At 30.0% G+C, this 11,452-nt stretch overlaps 3 protein-coding genes across 6 annotated transcripts; 2 read left to right on the top strand and 1 right to left on the bottom strand.

Moving 5' to 3' along the window:
• Positions 1-658: 658 nt before the first annotated feature.
• LOC149905059 (migration and invasion enhancer 1) lies at positions 659-1,641 on the top strand. The gene is made up of 3 exons (XM_090106620.1): positions 659-907; positions 1,031-1,128; positions 1,441-1,641. Exons 1-3 carry the CDS (start codon positions 846-848, stop codon positions 1,602-1,604), a joined length of 324 nt encoding a protein of 107 aa, XP_089962746.1. The 5' UTR covers positions 659-845; the 3' UTR covers positions 1,605-1,641.
• Positions 1,642-1,939: 298 nt separating this feature from the next.
• On the bottom strand, positions 1,940-7,814 carry mal (molybdenum cofactor sulfurase). 4 transcript variants are annotated; one of them, XM_090106388.1, is made up of 7 exons: positions 7,599-7,814; positions 5,301-5,385; positions 4,399-5,215; positions 4,001-4,295; positions 3,270-3,903; positions 2,659-3,092; positions 1,940-2,377 (listed from the first exon to the last, which is right to left on the bottom strand). In XM_090106388.1, exons 1-7 carry the CDS (start codon positions 7,605-7,607, stop codon positions 2,153-2,155), a joined length of 2,499 nt encoding a protein of 832 aa, XP_089962514.1. In that variant the 5' UTR covers positions 7,608-7,814; the 3' UTR covers positions 1,940-2,152. The 4 variants fall into 4 exon arrangements, with proteins under 4 accessions (XP_089962514.1, XP_089962517.1, XP_089962516.1 ...); XM_090106391.1 differs by lacking the exon at positions 7,599-7,814 and adding an exon at positions 5,714-5,732; XM_090106390.1 differs by lacking the exon at positions 7,599-7,814 and adding an exon at positions 5,630-5,670.
• Positions 7,815-9,431: 1,617 nt separating this feature from the next.
• Positions 9,432-11,187, top strand: LOC149905057 (lipase 1-like). The gene has a single exon (XM_090106536.1). The coding sequence runs from the start codon at positions 9,706-9,708 to the stop codon at positions 10,921-10,923; it is 1,218 nt and encodes a 405-aa protein (XP_089962662.1). The 5' UTR covers positions 9,432-9,705; the 3' UTR covers positions 10,924-11,187.
• The last annotated feature ends 265 nt before the right edge of the window (positions 11,188-11,452 follow it).

The raw sequence follows: 11,452 nt of genomic DNA, 5'->3' as shown, positions 1-11,452 counted from the left end.
AATTTAAAGCTTTCGTTTCATTGTAGTTTTTTCGAAATAATCAAAGTTAATTCAAATTGTGTTAAAAAAATAAATATAAGTATGGATGAAGGTACAAACATTGAAAAAAATGTTAATGAAATAATCAAAATCCAAATTACTTAAAATAACCGTAAATATTTTTCAACCAATTATTATGTATACCACTTTATTTACACATTAATGAGGTTATTGCTAACTCTATGAATATTTTTTTTTTCAACACTGAATACCTGCTGGTTCGTTTCATGTTCCAATTAAGCATCAGCATAATTCCAAATTCGGCATTGTGCGGCACTGAGTCGCATTATGCTCTGTAATTGGAAAACAGCCTTTATCTGTATTATCTGTGTTATCCATAATAAGCGAACCTTGAAGCGAACGTGCATATTTTATTAATAGTCTGTGCTTTTAACCATCAATGTCAAAATTTAAAATTAAATGTTTTTGTTGTCATTCCGTCTTCCGATCAAAACAATAATTTTAAAATATTTTATTTTAAATTTTATTAAATGATAGGCAAATTATCCATCATCTCCCCAAGTGTAATGTATATTCCTGTGTTATCCTTAATAAGCGAACCTTGAAGCGAACGTGCATATTTTATTAATAGTCTGTGCTTTTAACCATCAATGTCAAAATTTAAAATTAAATGTTTTTGTTGTCATTCCGTCTTCCGATCAAAACAATAATTTTAAAATATTTTATTTTAAATTTTATTAAATGATAGGCAAATTATCCATCATCTCCCTAAGTGTAATGTATATTCCTTTATCTCACTACAATAAATAATATTATGATTTTTAAAGTTATTTGAGTCTGAAGATATGGATACAAAAACCACGAAAATAACCACTCATAACAATCCCAGAATAGACATTGAATTCTGGTTTGTATATTAAATAGGTACTTTAAATAATTATCATCGATCTTTATTTCAAATTGTTTCTATTGCTAGTAAAAATAGAGGAAGATTATTGTATATTAAGTGTTATATAATATATTGTTTCAGCGGAGCTTGTGATTATGGAGGTCATTGTTTAGCTTTAGCAAATAGGATCAGAGAAAAAAATGAAAGCGCTAGTGTGAACTGTAAACGGGGAAGACAAGGTCTATTAAACAATTTAATTAAATGTTTTCATTTGAATCAAAACTAGCTTACCGCATAATATTCTATGCTTAGTTACAAGTAAATTACTGTTGCTTTATATTATCTGATTTTAATTACATACGGTCTTATTAATAAAATGTTACCCATTCGCTATTCAATGGATAAGTTATTGCAATAACCTGTCTTGTTTTTATGATTGACGTTTCATGTGAGCAAGAGCAGGGCACAGCTATGAAATGGTTGAAATTTATCCATTGTTTAACTTTTTATTAGTAAGGCCGTAACATTATAACTAACACTTTTAATTTTAGGATCATTTGAAGTGGTCATCAACAATAAATTAGTCTACTCGAAACTGCAGACAATGGCTTTACCAGACTATGACGAGGTGGTTCATGTTGTAAGTGAAGTGTCTCAAGGAGCGGAACCAAAGGAAATTAAAGGACAACAACCAATCAATTGTTCAATACAATAATATTTATTTATATTTCATTAAAACATCTTATATTTTCCCTGTATATTTTCTATATATTATCACATTTTTCAAATTCAATTGATTCATCATGATGATGAATCATTATAATATTTTTCACAAATATGTATGGAATATTTTGCACCTGTACTTAGATGAAGAATCATTATGCAATCTATATCCTAGTAAGTACATGATGGTAACATTAAGAATTCTTATACAATCATTTTTATTTTCTTTGTGCATAATATATTTAAAGATTAAACTAATTTCCCTATAACCTCTGTGCATTCTTAGCAGTAGGCAGTAGCAATGGTTATATGTATAAAGTGAACTAATTATTAATTACATGTAAAATTCATTGAAATTTTGCTAATGGCAAGATAACATTCAAAATAAAAAGTTATTAAAAACAATGAGAAATTACTTTCTAAATATACATATAACTAATACTCAAGTAAAATCAAACACAATAATAACAAAGTATGTTAACACACAAAAAATAATGTATCTATATAATATCTTATTAAATAAATGTAGATTCATGGATTCTAGTCTATAGTATAGGAAATAGCATCATTTAATGGTCTAACTTCAGAGAATATATTTAAACTTGATGAACGAGATCCATTAACTGTACCCACATAGCTCAAGTACACACCAAATTTTAGTTTTCCACCAAATTGTTCAGATATTGTTCTAAGAGGCTCCACAGTTTTTTGTCCTGTCTTCTGATCTATGCACACCATTTGACACCTAGGACACTGACCGTCAACCTAAAACACATTAGAAAATTTTGTTAAAATAATAATACTGCTACAGTTGAAATTTATTGAAATATTAACAATATTATTAATAACCCAGCAAGAATTGGCTCAAGGGCTCAAGCTTTGATTAGCCTGCATAGTCAAATATGACGTATTGAATTTTTTAGCTATTCTACAAATTCTCACATTCTAAATTCTGTCAGTACTCTAGAATACAACGTCTATTCTTACTGTTAGAGTTGATAAATTTATTATATTTTTTGAACTGCAGATAGAATTTTGCTACTTACATTAAACTCATGATCTCCTATGATAACCTTCTTCCACTCCTTTTCAATAAGTTCCTTAGAGGTATCAATAATTATGTTTCCTCTAAAACGATCTGTTAATGATTCCAGATCATCATCAAATAATGCATCTTGGATTTTACCCTTTAACCAATTTACTGTGGCTCTATTAATTAAAAGAAATTGGGCCTGGTTGCTTAAGGATAACAATTTGCTGCTGTCTTCCGATTTTTTCTTCAGTGTTCTATTGTCATCACTTGACTGTCGTATTAATCGCAAGAATGATATTCCTAGAGCATTGGAAACCCAATCAGCTGCTTCATCGCCACAATCAAAACCTTTTATTATGTCAGTACAAACTTTACTGCGACAGAGAGAGGACTCCTGGTAACCATTTTTCAATTTTTGATCAATTGGTATTGTTATGGAAGGCATATCTGAAATATCATTAAAATTAAAACGTCAATTAATATTTTATTCTTATTTCAATATAAAAAAATATGTATATATCTGTTTCTATTAACTCAATCAAGTGCACTTTAAATTGAAACATGGTTTTTTTTCAAGCTTTTTTATATGTATTAACTTTATAAAACATGACAATATGAACATACCATGACAATGCAGTATTAGGCATTTGCTTTCCAAATTAATTTCTGGACGAATAGTGCACATTTCAGGACACTGCTTTTGTGTAAGACATACACCATTGTCTTTAACCACCATCCATTCTCTATCATATTCAAAACCTTTGGGACCTATTTTCCAAGTTGATTTAATCTTGAAGGCTCCACAAGATTTTATAGGAAATATAGCAATTTCTGTTAGGAGCATTTCTGGGTTAAATGTGTATGTAGTGTTGTTATTTATATTTATGTAAGTACCATCATCTAAGCAGTCTTCGAATTTTCTATCATATATTGTCATACTCTTATGTGCCTGTTGTATATTTTTATAAATATTCAGTGTTCTTTGTGGTTTTTCTAATTTGGTATTCACAAAGCATTTACAAATCATATTCATCAATTTATCAACATCATGATATGTGTTATAATATCCAAAAGACACTCTGATCGCACCAGTTGGTTTTCCATTTACTAAATCCAAATCGTCACCACACTTGTGTCCCGCTTTATACATAGCTTTCATACTTTTATTACTGAGATTCAGATGTCTTTGGCATGTTCCAGCGTTACAAAAGCAGCCTGTTCTTACACTAATATTAAATAAATCTGCCATATGCTGAAACTGAACAAAGATTTCATAAGCAAATAACATTCTTTTATGAGGTAAAAATTTTCATGAATGGCTGAGATAATAATAGAAAATATATCATAATGCTAACCTCTGCGTAACCAATAAAAGAGCCATCATTTCTTTTAAGATTAAAAGTAACAATTGCTCCTTGTTTCTGTACGTCAGTAAAATCGGAATCCACATATAAGACCGCGGCCTTCATTCCATTCTCATGTTTAAGTTTACACAGATGTGTATATAAGTCTTGCGCCAAGTAAAATGTGTGATGTGATATGGTTTCCATAACGTCATTGTTAACCACTTTTGGTATTAAAGAATATAATGTATCGTAACAATGCTTCAAGGCAATAATTGATAAAAAGGAAATTGTACCATCTTCAAACCTGCAAAATTAAACCAAGTATTTCAATAAAACCTTCCACTACATTGTTATGCAAATAACTAAGTATTATAATGATACTTGTTTATATTTAAATTACTTCTTACCGTTCATATAAACTCTCCCTTTTGACATGGAAATCTTCATTGTTCAAAACAATATCTACTGTTCCGCCACCAAAATATTTCTTTTCACTTAATACTGAAATAGCTTTGTTATTTACTATCAATGCTCCGAGGCCTGTTGGGTACCCAAATACTTTATAAAATGACAAACAAACAAAATCTGGTTGATGTATTGACAAATCTAACATATTCGTAGATACATATGAAGCTGCATCCAAAAGGACATACCAGTTACAGTTAGTTGCACATAATTGTTTCTTCAAATAACTATTTAAGCAGCCATTTTTAATATTCTCAGTACAATCCAATGGAAACTTATAGCCATTAAAGTTATTTTGTGCCGGGTATGCAATTAGGGAGTTGCCTTTATTGCTCTCTGGTTGGACGCCTGTAGACTTGGGTACACTCTTAACTGACTTTAAAAATTCCTCTTGTGATATATGAATTACATCAACATTCCTCTCTTTAGCTAATTCCCTTAAACCAATAACAGATGTATGATTCTCACTTAAATACATAAAAGATCCTTGATTCAATTCATCTTCTTGGCAATTAAATTGAAATGATTCAAGGACTGATTTTAAAGATTGTGTGGTACCGGATGTAAATATCACAGTATAATTGGATGGATTTGTATTGAAATGTTTTAGTATTAAACATCTTATCTGCTCTATACAGTCTTTGGTATACTTATCAGAGTGTGGGTTCATATAAACATTATTCATTAAATCTTCATTCACTCTCTGAAAGAGGCTCGCAGGATATAATGCAGTTCCAGCATTTTCTAAATAACATTTATCTGGAATATTTTTATCATCATAAATTAATAAATGACAAACATAACTTTAAACTAATTAACTTTTCTTGTTTTATAACTTACTTACCTCGTAATCTACTAAATTCTTTACAAATATCTAACATATGTTCATGGTTTATAACTTTACTGAGGGAAATCATTTTTATTAATACCTGCAAAAATAGAAAGTCAATAAAATTACATACACAACATTGAATGTGATATGATTGACATGAAACAGTGATGAAATAATAGTAATTGGTTCAAGATTACGAGTTTGAAGACCTTTTGCTCTTTAACTCACGATAACAATAATTAATAGTAGAAACTTATCAAAACTACACAAGGCTATATTATTATATTTTGTAGTTAGTATAGTCTATTCCATATTCAGTAATTATAGTATTGAAGGCATACTTTTCATCATATTATTGAACCATTATGCATAATTTATAATTGAACACATTTTAATTACGGACTAAAATTGTACGTTCTTGATACCTAACTTGTTGATGTAAACACAACAATGACAGTTGACGGATTAGTGATGACATTAGACATATGAATGACACTGATGGATTTTTATTTTAATATCTGTACATAACGATGTTTTGAGGATGGAAGTGCTTTTGAACTCAAGTCTTTAGAAATCAGAATACTCATCACGCAGGTTGCACATCAAAACTTATAATTTGTATAATCGTGGTATAATCGGATACTTTTAAGCAGCAGGTTATTCACATTACTGTTTTTTGACCTAGAAATCTAACATGAACCAGAACTATTATCAAACTTATAAGAGGTAACTACATATTATTATTATACATAATATGTATTAATAATATAACATTGTTATCATAGATCCGTAATCTTAGCCCTATCAAAATATATCAATTATGTCACCTACCTAATGATTAGTATTATACAATATTATAATAATATTATATACATAGTTATTTCATTTCATTTCGGCGTGAAATGATTAGGTTACGATTAATATTATAGATACCTCAGATATTATATTTTTCGAATACGATCTTCTGTTATTACCCTATTAATATTATTAAGTATTACAACACAGTCTCACAGATTCAAGACAAAATAAAAAATATTGTAGCATATCCAGAAAAGTAGGTATGCATAAAAACCCTGTAAAATAAAGTTAGATATTAAAAATAACGTTTTTTGTGTGGAAGTATTAAGGAAGCTCGTGAATAGCATTTATAATAATAGAATTAATTAAAATGTGTGATACTTTTGGTGCTACTGCACTTTATTAACAGATAGTTACGCTTTATTTATATAAAAAGAAAATACCTAAGTACTAAAAAGTCTTTACTGATGCAAATTAATTTGACTTTGAACTGAATTGCAAAGAACATAGAGATGAGATTCGTTGTGTGCATATAATATATAAAATAACACGAATTCAGAAGCACCTTCTGCAGCATCGCCTTACTAAATTGAGTTACAGCAATTTAATTATTGCTTTTATGGAAGGCTTTTAGTAGCTTTTAGTAGAAAGCGGGCGTGATCGACTCTTAAGTGAATTGACGTCCGTGATAGAGGACACTCAAGAGTTTTACCTTTGATTATTATCTGTATAATATCCACCGCTATTAACAGCCCTTACATAAGACGAGATTTCCTCCTGTATTTACTATAAGGGGATACAATCCGAATCGATATCGCTTTTTTTCATTACTTCTACGAGATTTTTATTATGTAAAGTTTAAGTTGAAATTATTATCAACTTATGACATGTAGGTAAAATGACCAAGGGATTTTTTTTACTTTTAGGCCGTAAAAATTATAAAAAAATTGTTTCATTTATAATCAATAAAAAAAATCAAACTCACAAAAAACTCTTTGTAAAAAATAATTATGCTTTACCTATTAAGCTTTTATAAAACAAAAGTGCTCTACAAAAATAGAGTTTGAGACATTGTACGAATTAATTTCTGTGAAGGCAGCTATTTAATCGGTAGCTTCTTCTTTATGATTTTCTCCACAATAAAAGAGATTTGGAAAACGTTCAATATCACATAATATTATGTCCGTATAGGAAACCGGATAATATTAGATCACGAAGATAATATTTTAATAGTATATGTACTCTACAGTCTACTACATAAGATATTGAATAAAATAGGAATATCTTTTGAAACTAGGTAATTTTTAAGGCTTTTATCCAAATAAAAACGCCAGAAGGCTGTTAATTTCTAGCGTGATGTAAACGGTCGTAGGTATTCGTACACCGATAATTATAAAATATAACCCCATGGTTTTTCTGACTCTTCATTTCTGTAACTATACCACGTGCCTGTCACAGTTCTACATACATGTTATACTTGCGTTAGTCTAATACTATGTTACAAATACTTACGTGAATCATGCAGTTTCCGCAAACCTTGACACAAGTTCGCCTTCCTATCTACCGTATTATAAATGAGCTCTATTATAGCGAAAACCGATATTTATGGCGCATTGTGAGCATTCAATTATAATATCCACAATCACGTTAATTCCAATGGCTATTTGTGATAGGTAACAATAGCTGTATGACATTTGCTCTCACTTATTGACTGAGGCTCATACGGCATACCACTTGAACTGAAAAGTTTACAAACAACGTGAAATATTTAATTTACGCAGTTGTTTCTCTTGTCAATAAATAATAGCTCAGTGCGCGTAAATAATAAACATAGAGAGTTCAGCTTTATGTTATATAAATGTATTCGCTTTATTACGTTTAAAAGGAGGATTGAGTTATAATGAGTAAGTTATTTTTTTAGTTGAGCAAGCAAATTGTCTAGAACTAAACCTATAAGTAGATATAAAATATAAAATGAGAGCTAGAGCACGCTAAGTTTCTTTAAAAAAATAGTAAGATGTTTAATTTATATACCTAGTTATTGTAGCCACCGCAATAAAAGCGTTGTATGTTGTTATTACAAATATAAGAGAAAATTAAATTGAAGTGGTAAATCGGAATCATGTCATCTCATTTCAGATCTTGATGATGATTGTCAGTCAGGGGTCAAAATCCCGAACCCTCCATCACCGCTTATACATTTTCCGTTCTCTACATTATAACAAATAATGTACGATAGCCTTTGTCATGAAATAAATAATTATTGTATTTCAGAGGCATTAGGAGGTATAACGTAGGTATGCGAATCCCTGTTAAATATTTAATTAACGTCAATAAATCAAAATAATATGATTTTGCGCAGTTACATAAAAAAATATATTTGAGATTTGTATTTATGTACTTTGTTTTCATATACATATAGGTAATTTAGTTTATATTATGTAATAGGTAGTGACCAAGAAAATAGTCCCTCCATAAAATTATAGTACATACCTACCTTGGAGCAATGTAATACATAATTTAGTTAACCATGCCATGAACTCAACCTATTATGGAAGAGGAAGTTGTGAGGAATCTGTTTACGTATAATTGTATTACCTATAAATCTTTAACAGAGTATGGTTACTAAATAAGTGATGTAAATTTTAAATATGTAATTTATTAAGGTGACTTGTGCGGTCTTTTTTTATGTACCGTGCAAGTTACCTTAATAAATAGTAGGTGTTACAAATTTATGCACCTACTGCAAAAATTTTTTTGTATTTTAAGATTGAGGGTCACACAGATTCACAAAGACGGTATTTTTTTTCCAAACTTACCAATCTAATGAAAAAGTTGAATGTAGATTTTAAAAAATCAGGTTTTATATTTTTATTTTTATGCTGTCAAAAAAAAAATCAAATATATAAAGACTTTTAACAAAATAAATATTAAATCTACGTTAAGTTAGTACTAGTTAATTGTGAAGAGGTAACTGATTCCACAGGACCACATCCACAACTTACAGTTAAACGAAATCGGTAACGAACATTCACTTAACTCCATTACTAGAACCGGACGGGACGTAGCCTTCGCCCGAGTGAAATTTGTTTCTCTCCTCGTATCCCTTTTTATTTTGGGGTTTCCCAAAAAGCAAGCGTTGCTAAACCTACTCAATTGAAATCAAAATTATCAAAAATGTGAGAGTAAGTAAATGCTTTTTAACAATAAGCACTATTATTTCAAGAAAATAATCATCAATTATTAAAGTTTAACTGTAGTTTTTATTGGTACCTATCGTATAATTATAAAAATTACTTAAGCAATTAAAAAATCTTTAACATATGCTATTATTATTGCAAAAAAAAATTACGGCACTTGAAAAACCACATAGCCTATAGCTAGATCGGTATATCATCAAAGTCCGGTTGCATATTATGCATGCAAAGATTACGTTATACTATTTATTTTTGTAAACTTATTTCCGAGTCCATATAAATTTGCTCTTAACCAGTTTCACTAACCTTGTTATATTCAAGTTTAATATTATTTACTTGACATTGGCTTTGGCATCGAGGTGGTAATAGCTTCTTCCACTTCTAGCTGTTAAGTCGTCATTTAATTGGCACCGGTCGCGAAAATGAAGTTTCTTTACGTAATTTATTATATTTTTTATAGCGGTCTTTTGAGTTTGTCTTATTTTGTAAAGTGTGATGCCAATGCGGGTGTGAACGGAGAAAACAGTGACAAATCGGATATTTACCTCGATTCCGTTGGGCTTATAAGAAAGTATAATTATCCGGCGGAAGTACATCCTGTAATAACAGACGATGGGTATTTACTGAACTTATTTCGAATACCAGGGCAGGGACCGCCGATTTTATTAGTGCACGGAATTGGAGACAGTTCGGATTCGTGGCTAGTTCTTGGACCCGAAAGCTCTTTGGCTTTTTTATTAGCAAATGCAGGATTTGATGTGTGGTTGTTTAACGCAAGAGGTAACAGATATAGTAAGACTAATATAAACATGTTATCGACTAAACGGTTTTGGAACTTTAGTTTCGAAGAGATGGGAACTCACGATCTACCAGCCACGATTGATTACATTTTAAATAAAACGTTTCGTCCCAAACTTACATATATTGGATATTCACAAGGTACGACAACATTTTTAATTATGTGCAGCTCGAAACCTGAATATAACGAGAAAATAAATCATGCCCTGTTATTGGCTCCAGTTACTTGGTTAACGCACACAAAGTATCCCTTAATGAAATTCTGGGCTCAAATTGTTAATAAACTGATGAACTTTTCTGAAAGTGCAAAGGTTTACGAAGTGTTTTCTTTTAATAAAAAAATAAGAGACTATCACGCTACAGTGTGCGATACAAAATCTGTGTACAATTTTCTGTGTTACGCAGAGTATTATTCAGGCTTTGGTTTAAAAAATTTAATCGATTTAATACCTGGGAGACTGCCTATTATAGCAAGTCACATACCGGCGGGAACATCGGCGAAAACATTTTTTCATTTCATTCAAATTTACGCCAGTAAAAGATTTCAAAGATACGACTATGGGTTCGAGAGGAATAAAGAAATGTATTCATCCGTTAAGCCACCAGAATATAATGTTTCAATGATTTCCGTACCAATTACGTTATTTGTGAGTGAAGTGGATTGGTTCGGTGATACAGAAGACGTGAACATATTGAAAAGCAAATTAAACAGTATTGAACAGGTTGTGGTTATAATGAAAAGCGCCGAATTTAGCCACCTTGAGTTTGTTTACGGTTCTCGTGTTAACAACTATATTAATGAACCAGTGATAAATATTTTAAAAGCAATGTCTTTACGGTAACTAAGTGTTGTATTAAAAAAATCTAGCATGACAAAGTGTGATCGATAGGTGTAAATTTGAGGTCAAAGTCAATTCCGGTGTACGGATTTGTCAAACGAAGGTTGCAAATATATAGCCAAGAATATTTTTTACTTCCGATTAGGATAAATTTTTTATTAAAGGATTTTGTTAGAAAAAAGAGCTATTCGGCTAGAATTTATCAAAAAAATATTAATAAGTTATGGGTAGGTATAGAGTCTACGTATTTCTACTATCTGTGATAATTATTATAGTTATATAAGTTTTTAACCACTGTTTTGTGTAATAATATAATGAAAGTGAATATTTTATTTAAAAAATGTTAATTTAAATTGTAAAAAAGTATTGTTTATTACATTTTCTTTTGTTCCTAGAAAATGTAAAATATTAAAATTATTATTGAAATTATTAAATAAATGTAAATTATTGAAGTACGGATGAATTCTTTTTGGGAACAATTCATGGAATATGAACCTACTGTACCTACCTGTTTATAAACGTTTTTAACTCG

Source organism: Colias eurytheme, chromosome 10 (genome assembly GCF_061535395.1).
Source record: "Colias eurytheme isolate Ceu_HAF_F1 chromosome 10, ilColEury1 Martin Lab GWU primary, whole genome shotgun sequence".
Taxonomy (NCBI): Eukaryota; Metazoa; Arthropoda; class Insecta; order Lepidoptera; family Pieridae; genus Colias; species Colias eurytheme.
This window is presented reverse-complemented; position numbering and strand designations above follow the sequence as displayed.

Excerpts from the sequence above, each read along its gene's own strand:
- LOC149905059 (XM_090106620.1), top strand. The coding sequence starts at position 846 with ATGGATACAAAAACCACGAAAATAACCACTCATAACAATCCCAGAATA. Across the intron at positions 908-1,030 it reads AGAATAGACATTGAATTCTG|CGGAGCTTGTGATTATGGAG; the intron begins GTTTGTATATTA and ends ATATTGTTTCAG. Across the intron at positions 1,129-1,440 it reads CTGTAAACGGGGAAGACAAG|GATCATTTGAAGTGGTCATC; the intron begins GTCTATTAAACA and ends TTTTAATTTTAG.
- mal (XM_090106388.1), bottom strand. Across the intron at positions 5,216-5,300 it reads AGAATTTAGTAGATTACGAG|ATAAATGTTATTTAGAAAAT; the intron begins GTAAGTAAGTTA and ends AAAATATTCCAG. Across the intron at positions 2,378-2,658 it reads TAGGAGATCATGAGTTTAAT|GTTGACGGTCAGTGTCCTAG; the intron begins GTAAGTAGCAAA and ends AATGTGTTTTAG.
- LOC149905057 (XM_090106536.1), top strand. The coding sequence starts at position 9,706 with ATGAAGTTTCTTTACGTAATTTATTATATTTTTTATAGCGGTCTTTTG.